We start from the raw sequence: 27078 nt of genomic DNA, 5'->3' as shown, positions 1-27078 counted from the left end.
TTTCTAAGAACAGTTAGTTCTGGGGAGAAAGAAGATAATTCAGGTAACACATTCTTCAACTGATAACATTTTTCTCATAATTAGGTTCAGAAGTCACTGTAATAATCATTTTCAAAACCCCCCTAAAATTGGTTTTATCCAGTTAGTATTTACCATTTTAAAACACAATCACTACCCAAAAAAAGGGAAGAAGCAGAGGAACATTAAGTAGAATTAGTTTAAATTGCTTACAAACATACATCTAAATCAGAAAAATAAATCTAGTACAAAATAAATATGCTGTGAAGATACATAGCTTGAATTAATTGTAACTGGAAAATATTTCAACTTTAGCTTTTGTTTTAAAATTTGCAGAAACACTTATTCTAATATAGATACATAAGCATACATTATTTTTTACTACCTTTTCCTAACATGAGGAATCATATCTTTGTAAAACCAAATGGAGAAAAGTTTTGGGTGAAGAACGATAGATTCAATAAAAGAAAAACTGTTTTTAAAGCATAGGCTTTGCAAGAAGATTAAGTAGATTATTGTAGAATGGCAGTTGTCAGGGAATGGAAGAAGGTGGGAATGGAAAGTTATTGTTTAATGGGTAGTTTCAGTTTGGGAAGACAAAAAAAGTTCTGGAGCTAGATGGCTGCAGTGGTTGCAAAACAACAGTAATGTACTTAATGCCAATGAACTGTACACTTAAAAATGGTGAAAATGATAAATTTCATGTTATCTATATTTTATCACAATCTTTTTTAAAAAAAGTTTTGGGAGTCAAACAGTCCTGGATTCAAATTCCAGTCCTGTCTTTTATAGACTGTGTGGCTGTGTAATGCTGCTATACATAAATCTCTGTTTCGTCTCTGAAAATGGAGACATTAAAGCTTAAGGGAGATTAAGGGTAATGTTTATATACACTTTTATATAATAGCCAATAGGTGATAGCTTATAAACTTGAGAAAGGAATCACTTTACACTCTTCAGATTCTATCATCTAAATCTGCTGTTGTTCAGTTGCTAAGTTATGTCCGACTCTTCACGACCCCATGGATTACAGTATGCCAGGTTTCCCTGTCCTTCACTATCTCCTGGAGTTTGCTCAAACTCATGTCCATTGAGTCAGTGATGCCATCCAACAATCTCATCTCATCATCTAAATTTGACCCTCTTCAAAGAGTCTGGTAAGAGTTACACAAATTTAAAATAATAGCAATGGATAATACTAATTCTAACATTAATTATGTTAGAATTAATTAATTATGTTAATAGTAATGGCTAGTAAAGCACTCTCCTGGGGACTTAACATACCAGATTTAGTAAAGGTATTATGATCACATTGAAATAGACAATGGAAAAGACTGAGAGGAATTAAATTGGTCAAAGTAACAAAGGATGGTACTATTTAAAATGTTCTATACTGTCACTTCCTTGGGCCATAGTCTGGATGCTCTCATAACTGGGGAAAATGGCATCCAATGCTTCTCTCAGTCAGACTAACACTTACCATACAATAATTTAACAAAGACTCTTAGCCTCATCAGGGTGAGATTCTCTTGGGCTGGGACTGTGTTTTCATTCACTCAGCAAATCCTGACTGAACACCTACTTACAGATCAGCTCTACATACATATGGTGAATAAAACAGATATGGACCCTTATCCTCATGGAGCTCACAAGCTAATAAAGTGATTAACATCAAACAAACTGACAAAAAAAGTACCTAAATAATTAGAAATTGTAGTATGTGTTACAAAGGAAAAGAAGAAGACCATGACAACAGCAGAGAGCTAATTTGAGTTGGGAGGAGAGAACAGTCAAGAGAGGCCTCTTTGAAGAATTATCTCCTGAATTTCTATATTCCCAATGTTAAGCAAATTACTGGGTCAGAGAAATTACTCAATGAGTATGATGAATGAATGGACTGATGCTCAAGATAACTTACCAGTAGGAGTGGTTACCAGTTTAGTTGTCATAATTGCACCATTACTGCTAACCACCATAATAGGGGAATTGCTACTGGTAGGCAGAGTTGCTGTCACTGGTTTGGGTAAGATTTTACTTGGTTGAACTTGTTGTGTGATGATTTTAACACCTTTGAAAGAAGAAAGATAAATCTCAATACAAATTATTTTTTAATAACGTGCTTTATATCAACCCAAGAGGGCAGCAGCTAAACACATTTACTGAGTCTTGACTAAAAAGAAGCTTTCTTTCATACTGATGAATTATATACTCTTTTAACTTTTATCCCTCAAACTCCTATCTTTCCAAATTTCTTTGATTCAGGAATATAATTAAAATACTACAAAAACTATTTAACAAGTTCTTAATGAAAAACGATTTTTGTCTATGATTACATCATATGAGAGCTTTCAAACCAAATTAGCCATTGATCTTAACTTTCACAGACAATCTGTGTTCCATGCAAATACTTGGGATGAAAGGATTAGGATAAGAAGACAAAAATAAAAGGTAATGTAGCTTTTATATATTCTCTACTCTATCAAAGATTTTTCTAACCTCTGAAGATTACAAAAAGCAAAAACATTTTCTTTTTGGACCTTTTAGTTTTAAACTGACTTATTTTAAAGTATTCAAATAGCTTACTTTGTCAAAAGTAAAGAATATCCTGTTATTGAACCTACATAAAATACACATGTGGACAAGAATTTGAAAGCAATTACAAAAATAAAGTTAAAATATTAGGGTGGTGATGTTATATTTTTTATACATTTTTCAAATTTATTTAAATATTACTGTTACATTGACTTTCCAAATTTCAGATGTCCATTGAAAAAATATGTCTCATGCTAACAAAAAATTTAAGTCCTAACAGCTACTAACTAAGGAAGGAAAATTTTAGTAACACTTTTTCCCCACTAAACTTCACTGAAATAATTCATGGAATAGAATATATTTCAATAGACAACTAAAATTTTTATTACTTTTTTGGATGGTGATTTAGGTTAAGATATGAGGTAGCAAATAAATATATTTATTTAATAGCCTTAAATAATTATAAAATACTTATACCCAACAAAGAAGTTAAAATAATAACATCTAGGCATAATTAGTCAAACTACGTAATGATCTTTATGACTCAGCTTTCCATTCATAAAATAAAGATAACATTAGTATATATACCTTCTAGGATTGTTGTGAAGATTAATTATGGGAAAATTGTGAATTGCCTAATACACAGCAAGGATTCAATAGAAAAAAAAGTATTACTACTGTATAAACAAATTCTGATTACAATAAATCACAAACTATAAAGCTGTAGGGGAAAAATGATTTCTAGAATTATCTCATTAATGAATTACAACAATGCTTAAGGTACATAAAGAAGATAATTCTCATGCTTTTAAAACCATTCCTCTCATTGTTGCAGTAAACAGGAAAAAAGAGGAACTAAGTTTTTTCCTTCCCTTTCGTGAGAACATAGAAGATAAAGAGAACAGTGAGCAGGCCTGATCATTCCTACTTTTTACTTTAACTGTTCCTAATCTGTTGTTTTTGTTCAGTCACCCAGTCATTGCCAACTATTTGCAACCCCAATAAAAGCAAAACTAAACAAATGGGACCTAATGAAACTTAAAAGCTTTTGCACTACAAAGGAAACTATAAGTAAGGTGAAAAGACAGCCCTCAGATTGGGAGAAAATAATAGCAAATGAAGAAACAGACAAAGGACTAATCTCAAAAATATACAAACAACTCATGCAGCTCAATTCCAGAAAAATAAATGACCCAATCAAAAAATGGGCCAAAGAACTAAACAGACATTTCTCCAAAGAAGACATACAGATGGCTAACAAACACATGAAAAGATGCTCAACATCACTCATTATTAGAGAAATGCAAATCAAAACCACAATGAGGTACCATTACACGCCAGTCAGGATGGCTGCTATCCAAAAGTCTATAAGCAATAAATGCTGGAGAGGGTGTGGAGAAAAGGGAACCCTCTTACACTGTTGGTGGGAATGCAAACTAGTACAGCCGCTATGGAAAACAGTGTGGAGATTTCTTAAAAAACTGGAAATAGAACTGCCATATGACCCAGCAATCCCACTTCTGGGCATACACACTGAGGAAACCAGATCTGAAAGAGACACGTGCACCCCAATGTTCATCGCAGCACTGTTTATAATAGCCAGGACATGGAAGCAACCTAGATGCCCATCAGCAGATGAATGGATAAGGAAGCTGTGGTACATATACACCAAGGAATATTACTCAGCCGTGTGGACTGCACCATGCCAGGCTTCCCTGTACTTCACTATTTCCTGGAGTTTGCTTAAACTCATGTCCATTGAGTCAGTGATGCCATACAACCATCTCATCCTCTGTCAGCCCCTTCTCTTGCCCTCGATCTTTCCCAGTATCAAGGTCTTTACCAATGAGTCTGTTCTTTGCATCAGGTGGCCAAAGGATTGGAACTTTAGCATCAGTACTTCCAATGAATATTCAGGGTTGATTTCCTTTAGGATTGACTGGTTTGATCTCCTTGCTGTCCAAGGGACTCTCAAGAGTCTTCTCCAGCACCGCAATTCAAAAGCATCAATCCTAATCTCTAGTCTGTAAGTAAGATTGCTTTTCTGCCCCCTAACTCGACATGAGCTACATTTTGCACCTATTATTCTTTGACTCTGTGTGAATTACATCCTGAATCTGGTGCTCACCTTTATAGCACTCGCTTCATAGATCACCCCTCATAGTTTTTCTCTTTTTGCACTACAGAAATAAGGCCACAGGGCTACCAAACTGCCAGATTCAATTACTGGGTTACCTGATGCCACTCTATCATTTTTTTCAAACAATGCAAGAGGAAGAATACAAGATCCTTACACCTTTGTTTCTCATCATTGACTCCTGACTGCGAGCCCTCATCTTATATAAGCCCCTAGACTCCTCATGGAAGTGGAGGCACAGTTCTTGAGGCAGGAGGCTGTCGTGTCGCCCCCTGCTGCTGCTGCTAAGTCGCTTCAGTCATGTCCGACTCTGTGCAACCCAGTAGACAGCAGCCCACCAGGCTCCCCCGTCCCTGGGATTCTCCAAGCAAGAACACTGGAGTGGGTTGCCACTTTCTTCTCCAATGCATGAAAGTGAAAAGTCAAAGTGAAGTAGCACAGTCGTGTCCGACTCTTAGTGACCCCATGGACTGCAGCCTACCAGGCTCCTCCGCCCTCTGCTGGCTGATGATTAAAGCCACCTTTCTAATTCCTCCAAACTCTTGGGTCTTTGTATTTTTTTATTTGGCTTCAGAGGGCAGAGAAAGCCAAGATTTGGGCCCTAACATCACCAAAACAAAACAAACTGTGTGGTGTGCTTAATTGCTCAGTTATGTCCAACATTTTGCGACCACATGGACTGTAGCCAACCAGGCCCCTCTCTGCATGGGATTTTTCAGGCAAGAATACTAGAGTGGGTTGCTATTTTCTCCTCTAGAGGATCTTCCCAACCCAGGGTTGGAACCTGCATCTTCTGTATCTCCTATACTGGCAGGCAGATTCTTTACCACTGAGCCACCTGGGAAGCCAACTGTGTGGTAATGGATGTTAATTAAACTTATTCGGGTCATTTCATAATATATGCATATATCAATCATTATGTTATACATCTCAAACTAATAATATGTTATATGTCAATTATACCTCAATTCAAAATAAGCAAATGACAAAAACAATTCCAGAGATTGATTTCTGAAAAGAAAGCATGAGGAGCTCTGCTGACAATGAAACTGGTGAAAATGATTTTTAATAAATAAATAAATAAAACCAACCAATGAAAGGCTCTGGCAACAGTCCCAAGACCAAACGAAAAACATCTATTCAAGAATACATTTGGTAAGACAGGAAAGATCTATAATATTTAAACTAAGACCTGTTCCTCCTCATCCCTCCCTACAGGTGAAGCAAGGACTCCTCTCCAGACTGCCATAGTCAAAGGCACAGGGTTTTCTCCTTCTCCAGCTCCTAGTTGGAGGGCTTTCTTCTGAGGAGTAGAAGGACTTCAGCTTATCTCATCCTGTTCCCTGGTACCTGCTGCTAAGTCACAGGCCACTGCAGTCAAGAGGTGGATACACCCTTCTGCCCAGCCCCCAATCCATGGCTCTATCTTGGGTAAAAAGCCTCTGAGAATATTGGGCTCGTGACCACTCCTGCTCTGGCTTGTAAGACAGTGGTTCCACCACTGGGGAAAGCAAGCCGAGAGGATCTCAGGCTGCTTGCCCACTCTCCCACACTTGACTTCACTGAGTGCTCTCAGCTCATAGAGCAGGGGTAACATTTGGAGAAAAGCCTGCCATTACCCTACCCCCAGAGTTCTAGAGCTGCCTGAGGATAAAAACAGGTCGTAAAACAGATAGCTCCCTTGTCTCTTCCCAGAGAAACTGAACTCATTTGTAACAGAGCACAGAGAAGTTCAAACCTAAGGGTGCTCTCAAAAACAGTGGAGGATGTGATGAAAAAGACTAGAGATCTCTTCAAGAAAATTAGATACCAAGGGAACATTTCACGCAAAGATGGGTACAATAAAAGACAGAAATGGTATGGACCTAACAGAAGCAGAAGATATTAAGAAGAGATGGAAAGAATACACCGAAGAACTACACAAAACAGTGTCTTAATGACTCAGATAACCAGGATGATGTGATCACTCACCTAGAGTCAGACATCCTGGAGTGTGAAGTCAAACAGGCCTTAAGAAGTACCATACGAAAAAGCTAGTAGAGGTGATGGAATTCCAGCTGAGCTATTTCAAATCCTAAAAGTTGGTACTGTGAAAGTGCTTCACTCAGTATGCCAGCAAATTTAGAAAATTCAGCAGTGGCCACAGGACTGGAAAAGGTCAGTTTTTATTCCAATCCCAAAGAAGGGCAATGCCAAAGAATGTTCAAACTGCCACACAACTGCACTCCTTTCACATGCTAGCAAGGTAATGCTCAAAATCTTCCAAGCGAGGCTTGAATAATACTTGAACCAAGAACTCCCAGATGTACAAACTGGATTTAGAAAAGGCAGAGGAAGCAGAGATCAAACTGCCAATATCCACTGGATCATAGAAAAAGCAAGGGAATTCCAGAAAAACACCTACTTCTGCTTCATTGACTATGCTAAAGCCTATGATTGTGTTGGTCACGACAAACTGGAAAATTCTGAAAGAGATGGGAATACCAGACCACCTGACCTGCCTCCTGAAAAACCTGTATGCAGGTCAAGAAGCAACAGCTAGAACCAGACATGGAACAAAAGACTGGTTCCAAATTGGGAAAGGAGTACGTCAAGGCTGTATACTGTCACCCTGCTTACTTACCTTACATGCAGAGTATATCATGCTAAATGTGGGGCTGGATGAAGCTCAAATTGGAATCAAGATTGCCGGGAGGAATATCAATAACCTCAGATATGCAGATGATACCACCCTTATGGCAGAAAGTAAAGAAGAACTAAAGAGCCTCTTGATGAAAGTGAAAGAGGAGAGTGAAAAAGCTGGCTTAAAATTCAACATTCAGGAAACTAAGATCATGACATCCAGTCCTATCACTTCATGGCAAATAGATAGGGAAACAATGGAAACAGTGACAGACTTTATTTTCTTGAAAAATCACTGTGGACAGCGACTATAGTCATAAAATTAAAAGATGCTTGCTCCTTGGAAGTAAAGCTTTGATAAACCTACATAGTGTATTAAAAAGAAGAGACAGTACTTCACCAACAAAGGCCCGTCCAGTCAAAGCTATGGTTTTTCCAGTGGTCATTTATGAATGTGAGAGTTGGACCATAAAGAAGGCTGGGTGCCACAGAATTGATGCTTTTGAACTGCGGTGCTAAAGAAGACTCTTGGGAGTCCCTTGGATTACAAGGAGATCAAATCAGTCAATCTAAAGGAAATCAACCCTGAATATTCATTTGGAGGACTGATTACTAAAGCTGAAGTTCCAATCCTTTGGTCACGTGATGTGAAGAGCCAACTCATTGGGAAAAACCTTGATGCTGGGAAAAATTGAGGGAAGGAAGAGAAGAGGACTGTTAGGAGAAGCACATTGACTGAAATCACCGACCCTGGCCAGGCACCATAGTAACCATCTGTCTGAGTTATTTTATGACAGGAGGTTCTCACAAGGAACATGGAACTAATAAGCCACCACTAATCAGAAGAGTTTGGGAAAGGTCAAAAGGAGACACCATGTGTCCAACTACCTCCCAGTACCCTTCTTGCTGGCATCCATCTTGGCTGAGCAATCCTTGGCACCACCAGGAAGGACTCTGAGAATGACTGGCCAAAGACAACCAGGAAGCTAACCCCACCACCATAAAACCACAGACTGCAAGCCAAGTGGCAAAGCACTTCTCCTGGGTTCCCTTAGCCTACTGCTCTCCTCCAAGCAACCTCTTGCCCAATAAAATCTCTTGCTCTTTTTTTTTTTTTTTCAGTTCTACCACTTTATTGCTACCAACCCATCTCCCTCCACCCTCGTGCACACATGCTCAGTCATGTAATCCCATGGACTTCAGCCCGCCAGACTCCTCTGTCCATGGACTTTTCCAGGCAAGAATACTGGAGTGGGTTGCCATTTCCTTCTCCCCAATAAAATCTCTTGTTTTGTCAGCTCATATGTCTCCTTGGACAATTCATTTCCAAGTGTTAGACAAGAGCCCACTCTTGGGCCCTGGAAGGCGTTTCCCATTCCTGCAACAGGACAACAGAGGATGAGATGGTTTGATGATATCATCGACTCGATGGACATGAGTTTCAACAAACTCCGGGAGATAGTGAAGGACAGGGAAGCCTGGATGCTGCAGTCCATGGGGTCGCAGAGTCGGACTTCACTTAGCAACTGAAAAACAGTGGAGAAGTTCAAGCCTAAGGGTATCTCAAAACAGTGGAAGATGAGATGAAAGGCAATTCTATAAGTAGAATCACAGATTTAATTAAGATAGACTATAGGCCAGATAGTTTGTAGAAGACAGCCGAACAGTAAGGAAGCTGAGAGGAACCCTCCTATGGTCAGAACAAATATCAAAAATAGAACTTTGAAATTATTCCTTCAAAGAAGCCACAATTTGCAACAGTTTGTAGAGCAACTTATGCTCCAGAGCATTGTTGCATACAGTAGAGAAATTAGTTAGTGAAGTTTAACAACTAGATGTGGTCAGGAAAAGAGAAGAAAGAGCCACACCAATACCACTGTCACCTCAGAATGACTGGGCTATATCTCCCTAAGGAACAGTAGTGGGGGCTTAACTTCAACAAAATAATTGATCCAGTCACTAAACAACAAATAACCATGCAACTAACAGTAACAAATCACAAATGAGGGTAAAGGAAGACCTGTACCCAGTTACAACATACAATGTCTATTAGCTGTATATACAATCTAAAATATCAATGTAAATATCTAAAATGTCCAGTTTTCAACAAAAACATCAAGAGGCATGCAAAAAAAAAACAGGAAAACATGACCTACACAGGAGGAAAAAAGCAGTCAACCAACAGAAACTGTGAGAGCAACCACGTGTCAGATTTAACAACAACAAAAAGGCTTCAAAACAGCCATTACACATATGTTCACAGAACTACAGGAAAGCATGATTACAGAAGTGAAAGAAGGTATGATAACAAAGTTGCATCAAATAAAGAATATTAATTAAGCAATAGAAATTACAAAAAAGAACCAAATGGAAAATGTAGAGCTGAAAAGCATGGTAATTGAAATAAAAAATTCACTAGAAGGGCTTAAGAGTAGATTTGAACTGGCAGAAAAATGAATTAACAAATTTAAAGACAGATCAGTTACAGATTATGCAAGCTGAAGAACAGAAAGAAAAAAGAATGAAAAAAATGAACATAAATGTGAAACACCATTAAGTGCACAACACATATGTAATGTAACTACAAAAAGGAAGGAACAGAGAGAAAAGGGACCAATTAAAGAAATAATGGCTGAAAATGTCCCAAATTTATTGAAAAGCAGTAACTTACACATCCAGGAAGCTGGACAAATACTAAAGAAGATAAATACGAAGAGATCCACAAACAGGCATACTACATTTAAAATGCTGAAAGTCAAAGACATGGAGGAAATCCTGAAAGCATCAAGAGAACAATTTTCCACTTACAAGGGAACTGCATCAAGGTTAGAACCTAACTTTTCAGTGGAAACAATGGAGGCCAGGAGGCAGTAGAAATATGTGTTCGAAGTGTCAAAGAAAATCCATCAACCAAGAATCTGATATTCAGCAAAGCTGTCTTTCATATATTGCAGATGAAATAGTCTTTACCAAATAAATTAAAAATGAAGCGAATTTGTTGCTAACTGACCAACCTAGACAGCATATTAAAAAGCAGAGACATTACTTTGCCAACAAAGGTCCCTCTAGTCAAGGCTATGGTTTTTCCAGTGGTCATGTATGGATAGGACAGTTGGACTATAAAGAAGGCTGAGCACCAAAGAATTGATGCTTTTGAACTGTGGTGTTGGAGAAGACTCTTGAGAGTCCCTTGAACTGCAAGGAGATCCAACCAGTCCATCCTAAAGGAGATCAATCCTGGGTGTTCATTGGAGGGACTGATGTTGAAGTTGAAACTCCAATACTTTGGCCACCTGATACGAAGAGCTGACTCATTGGAAAAGACCCTGATGTTGGGAAAGATTGAGGGCGGGAGGAGAAGGGGACAACAGAGGATCAGATAGTTGGATGGCATTACCGACTCGATGGACATGGGTTTGGGTGGACTCCGGGAGTTGGTGATGGACAGGGAGGCCTGGCATGCTGCGGTTTCTGGGGTCGCAGAGTCGGACACGACTGAGCGACTGAACTGACCACCTTACAATGGACACTGAAAGAAGTTCTATGAATAGAAGGAACTAGAAACAAAACAATGATATTCACTCTTGCCAGTTATAGTCAAAATTTTATCATTCTAGTCAGGGAAATCAGGCAAGAAAAAGAAATACAAGGCATCCTGATTATAGCAGAAGAAACTATCTCTATTTGCAGACGATTTGATATTTCATATAGAAAATCCTAAGGAATTCACTAAAAACTATTAGGACTAAAAGTGAGTTTAGCTAAGTTGCAGATGTAAAATCAACAGATTCAGTTGCAGCTCTATACTAATCCAAATAACTAGAAAAATAAAATACTTAAAAGTAAATTAACAAAAGTATAAAGTTAATACACTGAAAACCATTCATTTCGACAGTGTTGAAAGAAATTAAAGCTCTAAATAAACACAGAAACATCCCATACTTATGGATCAGAAGATTTAACATTATAAAGATGGTAATACTCCTCAGGTGATCTATAGATTCAAAGCAAGCTCACGAGATTTTCAGCTTTCTTCTTTGTAGAAACTGACAAGCTGATTTCAAAATTCATACAGAATTGCAAGGGACTCAGAACAGCCAAAATATCTTTTAAAAAACAATAGAACAGGAATATTCACACTTCCTGATTTCAAACTTAATATAAACCAATGGTAATCAAATCAGCACAGAGACAGACATATAATGGAATACAATTGAGAATCCCGAAATAAAGTCATACATGTTTTCAGTGGATTTTCCACAAGGGTACTGAGACCACTGAATGGAGGGGGAACAGTCTTTTTAAAACATGGTATTGGGATAATCAAAGCTCAATATGCAAAGAATGAAGTGGGATCCTTACTTCACACCATTACAAAATTAATCAAAATAGATCAAAGATCTAAATTTAAGAGGTAAAACTATCCATCTCTTAGGAAAAACATAAGGATAATCTTCATAACCTAGGATCTGGCAAAAGATTCTTAAATAAGATACCAAAAGTACAACACAAGAAAAAAATCAACTGTACATCATCAAAATTAAAGACGCTTGTGCTTCAAAGGACATCATCAAGAAAATGAAAAAACGACCCACAGGATGGGAGGAAATGTTGGCAGTTCATGTATCTGACAAAGGCTTAATATCTAAAATATGTATAGCAAAAAAAAAAACCTTTCAATTCAATAATAAAAAGACAACTCAATTTAAAAATGGCAAAGAATATAAATAGACATTTCTCCAAGGTAGATATAAAAAGGGCCAATAACCACATGAAAAGACGCTCAACACTACTAGTCGTCAGAGAAACACAAATCAAAACCACAACGAAATATCACTTCACACAAACTACAGTTGCTAGAATCCAAAAATCAGAGACAAACAAGTGTTATCAATGGACAAGTGGATAAACAGAATGTGAAAATATTATTTGGCCATAGGAATGAAACACTAATACATGCTATTTCATAAATGAACCTTGAAATCCTTGTGAAGTAAAAGAAGCCAGTCATAAAAGATCACACATTAAATGACTGCATTCACATAAAAATCCAGAATATAGAAACCTAGAGACAGAAAGTAGATTAGTGGTTGCTTAAGGCTAAGAGGTTGTCATGGCGGGACTTCTTTTGAAAGTGATGAAAATATTCTAAAAATCAACTGTGGTGATGGTTGCACATATCTGTGAATATACAGAGTGAGTGAAAGCTGCTCAATCATGTCCGACTCTTTGTGACCCCATGGACTGTAGCTCATCAGGATCCTCTGTCCATGGAATTCTCCAGGCAAGAATACTGGAGTGGGTAGCCATTCCCTTCTCCAAGGGATCTTTCTGACCCAACAACTGAACCCAGATCTCCTACATTGCAGGCATCTGAGCCTTCAAGGAAGTAAATATACTACCTAGCATTAAATAGTACTCCAAATGGGTTGAATGGTAGGTGAATTCTCTCTCAATAAAGCTCTTTTTTAAAAAAAATTCCAGAGCATTTTGAAAACTTTACAATTCTTTCTTGAAAGCACATATACCATTGAAACTAAAGCCTGACAGAGACTGCAGGCAAAAAGAAAACAAGAGATCAATTTCCCTATGACTACTGATACACTGTACTATCCATACCTCATACTAGCTGTGAGGCAGTGGCCAAATGGTACAAACTTCCAGTCAAAAGGCACAAACTTACAGTTGAAAGATACACAAGTGCTGGGGATGTAATGTACAGCATGATGACTGTAGTTAACAACACTGCATGGTATATTTCCAAGTTGCTGAGAGTAAATTTTAAACATTCTCATCACAAGAAAAAACACTGCAACTATGTGTGGTGATGATGCTAACTTACTGTGGTAATCATTTTGCAATATATACATATATCATCAAATCATTATGCTACATATAAAACTAATTCAATGTTATATCAATTACACCTTAAAAAATAATAAAATGTTCCTATCAAAAAGGTAAACAAAAAATTGAAAATATCAGGATCTCCCAAAGTCCTGTTCTACCCTGAAATAAAATATAGATTCCACGGAGGAAAAAAAAAATCTATTTTCTTTTCTTAAAGATATTAAGTATGCTAAGAGGCTTTTAATCTCCTTAAATCTAAGACTATCCTATGTGCCTTTCTATTCAGTACCTTTACAATTCAGTAACTTAGTTATTGCCTCCTACCTCTGAGTTCCCATTGTGCTAAAGATGATTTCAATAAACTGTTATGCCACATTCTTCACTGTACACAGTGTCTTTTAATCTTAGTACCTCTGCCTAGCACCTAGAAACTCATGCCAAAATCACAATATGACCTCTAATACAAGACTCCCCAGACTAATTTTTCCACTGCTGACTTATAACCCCAGTGGGCTCCAGGGTATAGTTCTAAAATCTGGGTTTGTTTCCTCTGCTTCCTTTATCTCTTCTGAAAGTTCACTGAAGAAAACCTCTTGCTGCTGTGCAAACTGCTTTTTCATCCTTCTCTATTCCCAAGCATCAGTTCTCTCTATATAAATATCTCCAACAGGAGGGCCTCAGAATATGTTTTGGAATTAAAACTCTAGTGCTTGAGGAGCCTGTATGTGGAAGTAAATCCATATATGTTATTACCATCTTCAGAGAACTGGTGACTGGGGAAGAATCACCATCTCCTGTAAACATTTCTCCGTTTACCTGACTCCTGCTTGATTTGAATGGTAGGCTTGATACCAGGTGGCACAGGAGACTGCTGCGGCGGCTGCTGCTGAGACGCTGGGGCAGGCTGGGCCACCTGCTGCTGCGCCTGCTGCTGCACGTGATGTAGCTGCTGCTTAGGAGACTGCTGATGCTGTTTAGGAAACTGGGCAAGAATCTGAGTTGGGGCACCCACTAAGCTTTTGGGAGAAGGAAGTCTGGTTGATGCCATTTTGATTGCTGATGTAGATACACCTATAGAAAAGTAAGGAAAAGAACATTTAAAAGTGAAGCATAATTAAAGCTACTTCTGGTTATTACTGTAGGTAATAGTTTAAAACTAGGTAAATCAATAAAAACAATGATTATTAAACACCTAGTGTTAGATATAATGTATGTAGTATTTTACATATCTGATATCTAGTCCTCAAACTTTGCAAGAGAAGGCATCATTGCTCCAACACTCAAAAAACCAACTCATTTTCCCTTGGTGAAAAGTCAAAACAGAAGAAACACCAGCCAGCATAGTCTCACACATCTCTCAATAGGTTTTTCTCTTAGAAAATATAGATTCTTAATGTGAATAAAAGAACAAAAGCAAACTAAGTTTGATCTTGTTTTTTGCAAACTAAGTTTTGAATACAGTTTTTTAAACGTTGCTTTTCAGGTTTTAATGAGTCAATTTAAAAATGGCATTAGACAAAATAATTCACACTGAAACATTCACCTTTTGAATTATTTAACATGGCAAAGCAGCTTTTCTGTATCTCACTTCCAATAAAGTAAATATCAGTTTTCCTTGAGAACTGGGTCATTAATCATGTGGAAAGGTACAAGTGGGCATACTATTTAGTATACCCATAGCAAAAAATTCTCGTGATAAGAGGTTTTAAGAAATTTTTCAGTGCAATGCTAGTATTAGCAAGCATGCACAGGAAGCAAATACCAACAATTTTCACTAGAGATGTTATGAGTTTGAGAAAAATTATTCCCTCTCCCAGATTTTTCATCAGTAATGTTACAATTCATCAACAACATAACAGGACTATTATCTGTAATGAAGAGAAACTGATAAATTAATAGCCTAATTATAAAAATCTAATTATCAAACAGGCTATTTCACACCTTCCTCCCCCACAGCCCTATTATGACATTTATATTGCAGTACAGAAAAAAAATTTAAATATCACATTTGTATGTAAAACATTTCTGGAGAATAATAAAAACCAAGAAGAAATCTTAAGACACTCTGACTCAGTTTTCCTGGAATGTTGAGTTTACCCTGCACTATAATTCTCTAAGGGTTGTTTAATGGATCAGGTAAAACCACAGATTGAGGAATACTTTGAGAGAAGACAAAAGAAAGATGCAGTTAGGATCAGCTGGAGGGCTTACTCATCTTATTTACACACTATTCTCCCACCTTGCTCACCTCCATCCCTCCCTGACTGCTAGGATTTTGGTGACATGTGTCTGCTATATTGCTTAGTTTTACTAAACTAGGTTATCTCTGGAGCCCCTTTCAAGTGCCAACGTTTTAAAACTTAATGAATATAAAGTGTCACTCAAGTGAAAGTATTTTTAAACTATCTGAAAACTTTAACCTTTATATTACATTAATGAACTCTTGTATTAACTGAGGTAAACTGTGCACATGAGTAACTTCCTAACTAATCCATGTTCTCTACATCCTTTTATACAGGACCACATTTGAATTGACAGGGTTGGGGAATTTCATAAGAAGAGGATTTCATGAAACAGAAATGGAAAATGGGAACTGCGTTCAGGGCCAGACTAAAAAAATAAATATACTAAAGGGAACAGGAGTATTAGTGGATACAATAAAATAGGAAGTACCATGTTACTTAGGTTGAAGTGCAATCAAGGAGGAAAATAAAAGCAGAAGACTGTCACAATATTGAGTAAGGTAACTCATCAAGTCTATAAAACATTATTAGATGAGACAAAAGAAATTTCTCTCACCAAAGTAAAAGAAAAGGCAATGGCAACAGGATTTATCTGAGAAACAATAAAAAGTAGAAAAATAATAGTAATCAACCTGAGTAATAAATAATAGTCCATTCTTCGGTTAACGAAGAACAAGAGTCAGAAGAATTTAAGAGATAAGATAAAAAAGGTTATTTATGACTTCTAGTCTGATAAATACTGTATGAAAACTATAGAGGAGATAGAAGGGAAGAATCATGTTGTGATACATACTGAAGTATTTATAACTGAAATTATGATATTTAGGATTTGCTTCAAAACATTCCGGGTCAAGGATATGTCGAGGAAAATAGCAGGTATAGATGAAACAAGACTGACCATGTGTTGCTCATCTCTGAAGCTGAGTAATGGGCACATGGGCATTCATTTTACTATTCTATCTACTTACGTGCTTGGAATTTTCCATAATAAAAAAGAAAATTTCAGTTATCCTATTTCATAATGATCAATTCAGTATAAACATTCTAATTGGTAGAATTTAGGACTTCTTATATTCCAAATATGTAGTTCCTCTCCATACACATGAGCCAAGCATACACAGTTCCCCTACACTCTACTTTTTAGAGCCAGTCAGATGATATCACTTAAATGACAGAAAGCAAAGAGGAACTAAAGAGCCTCTTAAGTGAAAGAGGAAAGTGAAAAAGCTGGCTTAAAACTCAACATTCAAAAACTAAGATCATGACATTTGATCCCATCACTTCATGGCAAATAGATGGGGAAACAGTGGAAACAGTGACAGACTATTTTTCTGGGCTTCAAAATAACTGCAGATGGTGACTGCAGCCATGAAATTTAAAAATGCTTGCTCCTTGGAAGAAAAGCTATGACAAGCCTAGACAGCGCACTAAAAAGCAGAGACATCACTTTGCTGACAGAAGTCCATAGTCAAAGCTATGATTTTTCCCGTAGTCATGTATGGATGTGAGAGCTGGACCATAAAGAAGGCTAAGTGCCAAAGAATTAATGCTTTCTAATAGTGGTGCTGGAGAACACTCTTGAGAGTCCCTTGGACTGCAAGGAGATCAAACCAGTCAATCCTAAAGGAAATCAACCCTGAATATTCATTGGAAGGACTGATGCTGAAGTTGAAGCTCCAATCCTTGTCCACGTGATTCAAAGAACCAACTCATTGGAAAAGACCCTGATGTTGGGAAAGACTGAGGGCAACAGAAGCAGGTAACAGAGGATAAGATGGCTGGACAGCATCATTGACTCAACGGACATGAGCTTGAGCAAACTCCAGGAGATACTGAAGGACAGGGAAGCCTGGTGTGCTGCAGTCCATGGGGTCACAAAGAGTCAGATAAGACTTAGTGACTGAACAACAACTACATTTATTAACATGGAGCCCTCTACCAGGTCTTATTGTTACTAAGACTCTTCCCCCTCCACCACCAGCTGCCCCTAAGAGAATAACCAGAAACAGATACATCAGCTTTAAAACAGTTTCTCTTTAGTCCCCAACAGAAGCAGACACTGAATGCCACAGTGCCCCAGGTACCTACAAAGAAGCTACTAAAGAAGCCCTGCACTCAGAATCACAATTGCAGTTTATATATTACTTTTGCTAACACTTACCTTTTTGTAGGAAAATGCCTTAATTTCTTAGCACTCATATCTAAATTAAATATCTAAAACAAAAACTCAAAATAATTATACAGTTTCCTTGGAGTGTCTACATTTGGATGCTCTATTGAATTCCACTGAATTTAGGAGAAATCTCTGAGATGTCTTATCTAGCTCCCCTATGACGACTTAGGGCTCAAAGAGATACAGGATGCTAAGAAACAAAGGAGAAAATAGGGAAGTCAAAGTCACAGGTTCCCAAGAGATTCAGAAGATACCTGGAGAAAATTAAGAATGAAAAACGGAAGCATGGAATATTCATTTTGCCTAAAGCTATTTCAATAATAACAAAGAGAAATACCAGTCAAACCAGTCAATCCTAAAGGAAATCAACCCTGAATATTCACTGGAAAGACTGATGCTGAAGTTGAAGCTCCAATACTCATGCCACCTGATGCAAAGAGCCAACTCACTGGAAAAGACCCTGATGCTGGGAAAGATTGAAGGCGGGGAGAGAAGGGGACAACAGAGGACAAGATGGCTGGATAGCAACACCAACTCAATGGACATGAGTTTGAGCAAACTCTGGGAGATGATGAAGGACGGGGAAGCCTGACATGCTGCAGTCCATGGGGTCACAAAGAGTCGGACACAACTGGGCGACAGAACAACAAGAGAAATATCCCTCTTTCCTCAAATAACAATTTCACAAAGGGGAAATGTGTGTGTGTTGTCGGGCGGGGGGAGGGGATTAAATCAGAAACTTGGGATGAACACTACTATATATAAAATAGACAATCAACAAGGACCTACTATATAGCACAGGGAACTCGACTCAATATTCTGTGATAATCTATAAGAGAAAAGAAACTGAAAAAGAATGAATCTATGTATAACTGAATCACTTTGCTGTACACCTGAAACTAATACACTGTAAACCAATTATACCCCATAAAATTAAAATATTATGGAAAAAAATTCCATATACTACAGGGACAGAACTTCACGATAAATGACCACTTACCTTGTGCTACTGTTGACATGACCACAGATGGCGTGGAAGAAACCACAGCTGTTACTGCAACTGTATTAGGAACAGGTGACGGTGCAGAACTGCTGCTGCCACTGCTGCTACTACTGACCAGAGAGGACTGTGAAGCAGTTATAACCACTGGTGGCTTCTGGGTTGTGGAAGCAATGACTGATGTTGGTACAAGCTTAGTGACTGCTGCATAGTTATGGGATTTGGAGAGAATGTTGGGCACGAAGGTTGAACTTGGTGATGTGGTCACTATAATAACCTAAGGAAGGTAAAATAAGTTATTTTCATGTACCTATCATACTACTAATGTATCTAGACTCACAGTTATATACAATTTAAAAATAGCTTATGAAACACAATGAAGCAATTCAAGAAAAAGAAATTTACAACTAAAAATATATGAAAGCTTTCCTTTACTAGTGATCATCAAAATGTATTTAAAAGAAACAACTTTTACCAACCAAACATTTTAAAAGACAACATTCAATGCTGTACAAGATGCAGCATTTCAATATACTGCTCAGGGAGTATAAACTGGCATAATTTTTCTAGAAAATAATTTGGGTAGTCATTCATTTATAAATATTTGTTGAGCATCTACTATGTGCCAGGAATGGTTCTAGAGGCTGAAGCTAGTGTAATGAACAAAACAGAAACATTTCTAATTTCCATTAAACTCCAGTCCAGTAAAGTGAGAAAAACAGTAAACAAATAGAAAAGTAAATATATGCCATGTTGAGATAAATGGAAGACACAATAAAGCAGGGTAGAAAACAAAAGAAAAAGGGAGTGGTATACGGTTTTTTACAAAACGTTCAATGAAGATCTCTCAGACAAGGTGACAACTAAGCAGAAATTAGAAGTAGGGGTTGAATCACACTGCTGCCTAGAGGAAAAGCATCCAGTGGAACAGGGAACAGCAAATACTAAGCTCCTGAGGAAGAAACAAGCTTGGCATGTTCAAGAAACCTCAAGGACCTAATAAATGGGATTGGAATTTATAAAACAGAGAGTAGCAGCAGACAGACTTAGTAAAGGAATGGGGGACTAGATGATGTAAGATCATGTTGATATGTATACCCTACATATGATATGATGAAAATGGCATTTTGTCTCTGTGGTCTTCCTTCTAAAAACCCATAACCATAATGTAATTGTAAGAAAAACATGAGATAAATGAAGAAGTGGGGCATACTACAAAATATCTGACTAGTCCTCAAAACTGTCAAGGTCCTCAAACACAAGGAAAGTATGAAAAACTTTCACAACCAAGAGGAGTCTAAGAAGACATGACAAGAAAATGTAATGTGGTGTCCTGGAACAGAAAAAGACAACAGGTAAAAACTAAAGAAATCTGAATAAACCATGGACTTTATTAATATTAATGCATCAATACTGGTTTATTAATTGGAGCAAATGTACCATATTAACACAAAATGTTAAGAACAGGGGAAACTGAATGCAGAATATATGAGAACTCTCTGTACTGTTTTTTCGATTTTCCTATAAATCCAAATCTGTTCTAAAAAATAAAGTACTTTTTAAACATCATTACTCAATTTGCTAGATGAAAAGTACAGCCAGGCAGAGACAGAAGAAACAGGGAGACAAATTAGGAGGCTCCTGAAATAAACCAAGCAGAGAAGATGGTAACCAAAATGTCTATAGTAGAACTGACGAAAAGTGAACGAATTCTGAATATATTTAAAGGTAAAACCAACCAGATTTGATCACAGACACAGAAAATGGAGGGAAAAAGAGGCAGGATAGAGATTTCAAGGTTAACCACTACGACCTGAAAAATGTCGATGACAGAGGTGAAAGCATTTCAGACAGAGGGAACAGGACGGCGCAAAAGATCAAAGGTAGGAATTAGTCTGATGTATTTAAAAATAGAAAAGAGAGCCAGTACAGCAAAAGCATATGGGGCAAGGAAGGGTTACAAAAGCAAGCAGAGGCCAGGTCAGATCTGTAAACCAGAGTGAAGAATCTAAACTTTATACTAAGTATAATGGGAAGCTAAGAGAAGATTTTAAGTAAAGAAACAAAACCTGATTTATAGTTTAAAATATCATTCTAGTTGCTAGGTGATGAGAGGTAAGAGAGGAAGCAGTGAGACTAGTAAAGAAGTCACTGCAGTAGACCAGGCAAGAAATGGTAGAGGCTGCTCGGACTGGGGTGTTAGTAGTCAAAGATATGTGATCAGATTCAGATTATTTTAAGACATAGAGTCAACAGGACTTGCTGATGTATGGAAATGGCAGAGTTGAGGAAAAGAAGAGAATCAAGATTAGCTCCTAGAGCTAATACATACTGGTTTTTGAAATCTCCCAACAGTCTTACCACAGAGATTACTATTATTATCCCCATTTTACAGTTGAGAACACAAAACCACCTATAAATCTGTAGTACCAGCTTTATTCTGAGCAAGTATAATGGTAGTTTAGTGATATCCCAAATGACACTGAGTGAATTTTTCCTCTCTAACCAGAATTACTTTTTACCTACCTAGGACAGAAAATTGTTTTGAAAAACCCAAAGAATTTAAGGGAGAAATTCTTTTTTTTAACTTTTTTATCAGTCCTAAAGAATGTCTGAAATTAAATCAGTCACTCAAACTTACTGATGTCTATACTCAGTACTGACATCTCAAAGAAGTTTTGAAGTCATAGCATTATTATTATATATTCCTGTGGTAAAGAATTCTAAGTAGTGTCCATTACTTTAAGAAGTTTGTTGATTATGTGAGGAGTCAAGAGAGACATACAAGTCTTGACCAGCAAAAACGTCTATAGAGTTGACCAGCATACTTCTATATAGACTCAATCAGCAAACATCTACATAGCACTATTACAACCACAACCATTAGCCATCATATAAACTGAGAAGTAGACCAATATGGTAAAAAGACCCAAAGTTAAGAGTCAAATGAACCTGAGAACTCGAGTAGAGAATCTCTGCTACTAACAAACGGTAGTGCCCCGGATATGTGAAAATCTCTAGGTTCCAATTTTCATCTATAAAATAGGGATAATAATACTTACCTTACAAATCATTCTAAGGATTAAGTGAGATAATGATGTGAAGCATCTAACATAGTGCTAGGCACATAGCAGGTGGTCAATATTTGGCAGTTTACAAATGGTATTTAATAGTATCTTATTATTACTACTTAATAAATGTTAGAAGGATAACAGTAAAGCTGTTATAGATCAAATCAATCTGGAAATTAATTTTTTAAGATATCAAATTAATGTGGAAAGTTATTTTAATGTACTCTATTTTTGTTTCATTAAAAAATTTTATATATCTTTTTCCCAAATTCTGATACCCCTGAGAATCCAAAGAGCTCACAGTTACTACCAACTAGCCAAGCCAATTAATAGTAGTAATAGCAATGGTAGGTTTCATATTTGCCAATTCTGATCTAATAGCAGTACCTTCCTATAGCACAGCTTTTAGAGGGACTCTGCAGCACAGATAAGGATTCGCCAAGGCTTGGCAGGAAAAGTATGCCACACTTAACAGGCAATATCTGTCACGGGTAGGAAAGGGGAAGCATTCACACTTGGGTCAAATATTTTTAATTTTATAACTAGAGTATATATGTAGACTTCTAACATTAAGACAATAACATTTCAGCAAAATACAGAATCTTTGAAAGCATGTTTTAGGTTATAGGTATAAATGATAAAATATATTTTGAGATTTCAGTCTGCAAGCTAATTTCTGATCTGAAAAGGGGTTATCCAAAATTAGAGATCCACCTTGAAGAAAATTTACTTGTACTTCAGTTACGTGTTACAATAAGGGAAACAAAGGGATTTTGAAACCAAGAGAACCAAACAGTGTTTATTCAGGCCATAATTCAAATTACTGACCTTCTAGCACTCACAAAAACTCCTTAAGAGTGCTGGGACTTGCACCCTAAGGATAAAATGAAAAATATCAATCAAGCATGTGAAAGCATAAAGCTATATTCTGTTGCTTTGTTTATATAAGTGCTGTACCAATGTTATACTTAAAATGAAGGCACCACATTAACACAGGTGGAAATTTGTCTACCCTGAAAATACATGGTCTATTTGAATTTGAATCAAGTCCACAAATTCATAAATAATTATACTTAATGTAAAGTAATTCCTAAGTTGACTTCCATAGGATTTGTGAGAAAGCCAAGGTGAATGGAATAATGGTAACAGCTTTACAGAGATTTCAAAAGAATCCAATTATCCAGCAAAAGGAAAACAAAAAACATACCAAAAATCCAGTGTATCTATTAGTCCTACCCACATTCAGCTTCTCCAAGAAATAACAAAATTAATGGCACTGAATACACATGAAGTAAAACAGTATCGTTTTGCAACTAAAACAAAATAGATACTAGATACTTAGTAAATATTTGTGGAATGAATAAGTCTTAATTTGATTTTTTTTTTTGGCTGTGCTGGGTCCTCATTGCTGGGCAGGCTTTCTCAAGGTGTGGCAAGTGGGGGCTACTCTAGTTGCAGTGCACGGGCTTCTCACTGCAATGGCTGCTCTTACGGAACACGGGCACAGGGCACGCAGGCTTCAGCAGGTGAGGCGCGTGGACACAGCAGTTCGGGCTCCCGGGCTCTAGAGCACAGGGTCAGTAGTTGCGGTACACGGGCTTAATTGCTAAATGGCATGTGGGATCTTCTGGGAGCAGGAACTGAACCCATGTCTCCTGCACTGGCAGGTGGATTCTTTACCACTGAGCCACCAGGAAAGCCAATTTAATTTGTTTTACATGTTTATTCAACACAGTAGGACAAATCTAAGGTTCTAAGCCTGGAATATTATGGGATGACTCATGCATGACTTTGGAGATAAATAAGTCCTCTTATGAGCATTACAAGTCTGATAACCTCAACTATCAATTTTCAACTGACAATTCAGAAGGAAAGGAAAAATTAAAATTAAAAAGTTCACCAATTTCACTTATAGGTGAGCTCCCATCTATTATAAGAATTTTTATACAGGTTTACTAAGAAGACTGGAAAGTTAATTTAAATATCAGGTGACATTTACTGAGTATTCATCATATGTACTATGTTAAGTACGTTCCACAAATCATCTCAATTAATTAAGTATTAAGCACTCCTATTATCTCTGTTTTTAAAAGAAACTGAGGCTCAAGAGAGATTGAGAGTGACTACTAGAACCATATATACTTATTCATTCAACAAATATTAGTTAACACCTACTGCATGTCAGGCACTGTTCTAAACACTAGGAAATAGTAATGAATAAGACCAAGTCTCTACCTTCAGTAACAACTTATACTGTATGGGAGAAATAGAAAATAAACAAATAAGTAACATAATGTCCACGAGCTATAACTATAATGAATAAAAGTATAATAAAACAGAATAAGGAAATAAAAGGACATGGACTGGAGGTGGGTACTCTTTTAGCTATAACTTTGCCACATTATTTCTCAAATATCAAAAGAGCAGAAGAGAAGAGGGAGACGAGAAGAGAATTACTGATAAAATGGATCCAGCAAAGGTAGTAAAAATTTACAGAAGTAGATTTAAATATTTTTGGAGTATAGCAGGCTAAAGACACCTAATATACAGCTTGCCCAGAAAACAATAATTAAAATGTATAAAAATTGATATTCAGAAAGATTACCTTGGAGCCATCAAATACAAATACAAAAATTATATTCAGTGTAACATTTAAGAAGTTAGCAAAAATAGTCAATTTCTACATATTAAGGGGGAAGCTTAGTGAAATAAATTCATTATTTGGAACAGTTCATTCCCAATAGTATAAATTTTTTTTAAAGTTCACTGAATTGACTTATAGGTTTATGTCTTCCAGTAGAATATTTTTATATAAGTCTACCAAAAAAGATTAGAAAGTTAATGTTAGGTGACACTGCTTTCCATTAAAACACCAGCAAGGGAAGGGACCTAATATTTTTTGAGTACATACATTTTGTGTACTTTAAAATACCCAGTCTCATTTAATCCTCACAATAACCTTATAAAATAGGCATTACCCTTATCTCACAGATGGATAAACAGATTTAGAAAGACTAATTTATCTCAGGACATACTGGAAGAGCTGGGGTTCTAACCCAGGCCTCTTTGACTACAAAAATCCTTACCTGATTTTTAATACTAAGCTATAATGCCTCATCCTAAGACTGAAGACAATTATACTCCACAGATCAACTCATTATCATTTCTAGTTTATCAAGAAAATTAAAATTTTTATATATTATATAATGACATCTTTCCAAGAAACTCAAGGAGCTTCTTTAAATGAAAGTTATCATGGATCTGAAGATTTTAAAGCAGGAAAGACAAACTATTGAAAACAAGAATTCACCTCTACTCCTTCCCCCAAATCCCTCTAAAACAGTCTGAAGGGATTTTTCAGAAGAGGCACATAAACCCAAAAGGTTAAAATGGAAAGGAGACAACAGCTACCAAGTTTTTGAAAAGTGGAAAACAGAGAAGTAATAACAAATCAAGCATACTCAAAAAACTGAACATCTAAGACCAGCAAGCAGAGAAATAAAAAATAAGACAGCTTTCAGAGAATCCCAGAAAGACTCAGGAACTTGAGAGTACCAGATGCTTCTGAAGTGGGGGTAACAGAGGGATTAAAAAAATGGAAATCAGTTGAAAACCTGTTTAAGCGACATTAAGATCCCCAGCTAATCTCCCCTATCCTAAAGGAAGACTAAAAACTTATTCTCTTGAGGGAGAGATTGAATCCAAGGGAATCTGATGATACAAGGCTGAGGAGAGTTAGTGCTATGCTGAAAACAGAGGGATTTAGTAAAGTCTATGTATTGAATGATTAGACTATCCAGACCTCTCCCTCCCTTTGTTCCCAAAATATTGGCAGACAGGCTTACTACTGTAGGTGAAGACTAGAAGATTCTTCTCTAAAGAATCTATCCAGTCCATGAAAAAGCCTTAACGAGAATGACAACTGGCGGAGGTAAAGTGGTACTGAGTGCTTATCAACAGAACAGCCCTGCTAAGTCAACCCACAATGAAAGTCACCTGCCAGTTATGTCCCATCCAACTCACAAGCTTTCATCAGCTTTTTAGTGCCTATTTCCATATATAGATGTGGCCAACATTTAAGTAAACTGAAATTAAAGACAGATCAAAACAAATAGGTAAAAGAAATTTATGAGAGAAAATATGAAAGAAAAAAAATATTTTTTAATTATCATATCATTAGAAAAGAGAACATAGTGACCATGAAAGAGCAAGATACTATTAAAAAAAAAAAAGGAACTTTCAGAGAGCAAGAAAGTTACTAGAAATTTTAAACAGAAAAACTGAAGTGAAAAATTCCAGACAAGTAATGAAGGGTAAAATTAAAAAATAAAGAAAATAATACTTACAGAGCATTTACTATGTGCTAGGCTCTATCCTACGCATTTGCATTTATTATCTCATTTATTTACACCCTAAAACTCTATAAAATAGATATACTATTCTCACTATTTTACAACAGAAAAACTTACATCTAGAGTTTAGTTTTCCCAAAGTCACACAGCTAGTAAGATTCAAAATTCAGGAAGTCTACTTCTAAAATCCAGACTTTTAACTACTTTACTACAGTAGAAAAAGCAAACAAATGGAAATTGGGGATGAGAAAGATTGAAATTAAAGGATCAGTCTAAGCATTCAATATCCAGAATAAGAGATGATTCAAAAAAAGACAGAAAAATAAGAGAAATAATTCAAAAAATTTTCCAGAATTGAAGGATAGGAGTGACTAGAATAACAGGGGCCACTGAGTATACAACTCAATGGATAAAATAAAGACCCACAACCATGGAAAATTACCTTGAAGTTTCACAACTCTGACAGTTACTAAGAGCTTTCCAAGAGAAAAAGAGGGTCTGGAATTATAACAGCATTACTGGACTTCTCAAAAGCAATACTGTAAACCAACAGCCAATGAAGCAACATCTTCGAAATTCTCAAGGAAAATGACCTCCCACCTAGAAAACTTACCTTGCTAAACTGACATCAAGATAGTAGGAGGGTAGAATAAAGAAATTTTCAGTCTACCATGTAAGGTCTCAAAGACTTCCCAGGTGGCGCAGTGGTAAAGAATCCACGTGCAATGCAGGAGATGTGGGAGACATGGGCTTGATCCCTGGGTCAAGAAGATCCTCTGGAGGAGGAACCCACTCCAGTATGCTTGTCTGGACAATCCCATGGACAGAGGGGCCTGGAGGGTTACAGTCCACAGGGTTGCAAAGAGTTGGAGAGAACTTGAGCATACACACACACACGTGTACACGTGTGCGCACACACAAACGCACGCACACACACAAGGTCTTAACAACTTTACTTTCCACCCCACCCATATACCAAGAAGCTACTGGAGGATATACTTCAGCAAATTTGTAAATAAACCAAGAAAGGGGAAGATCAGAATGACAGTGAAGGGAGATCTTAGACACAGCAGTGTGTAA

General features: G+C 37.0%; 1 protein-coding gene across 14 annotated transcripts in view; it reads right to left on the bottom strand.

Moving 5' to 3' along the window:
• The window catches only part of EMSY (EMSY transcriptional repressor, BRCA2 interacting), an 81841-nt gene that overhangs the window by 35928 nt on the left and 18835 nt on the right, over positions 1-27078 (bottom strand). For all 14 annotated transcript variants that reach the window (XM_043481212.1, XM_043481208.1, XM_043481207.1 and 11 more), the window contains 3 exons: positions 18576-18852; positions 13976-14230; positions 1937-2086 (listed from right to left, as the gene is read on the bottom strand). In XM_043481212.1, the coding sequence (XP_043337147.1) occupies positions 1937-2086; positions 13976-14230; positions 18576-18852 (682 nt within the window). The remainder of the gene's footprint in view (positions 1-1936; positions 2087-13975; positions 14231-18575; positions 18853-27078) is intronic.

This window comes from Cervus canadensis, chromosome 11, assembly GCF_019320065.1.
Source record: "Cervus canadensis isolate Bull #8, Minnesota chromosome 11, ASM1932006v1, whole genome shotgun sequence".
Classification (NCBI taxonomy): domain Eukaryota; kingdom Metazoa; phylum Chordata; class Mammalia; order Artiodactyla; family Cervidae; genus Cervus; species Cervus canadensis.
Note: the sequence above shows the minus strand (reverse complement) of the source record. Positions and strands in the feature narration are given on the sequence as shown.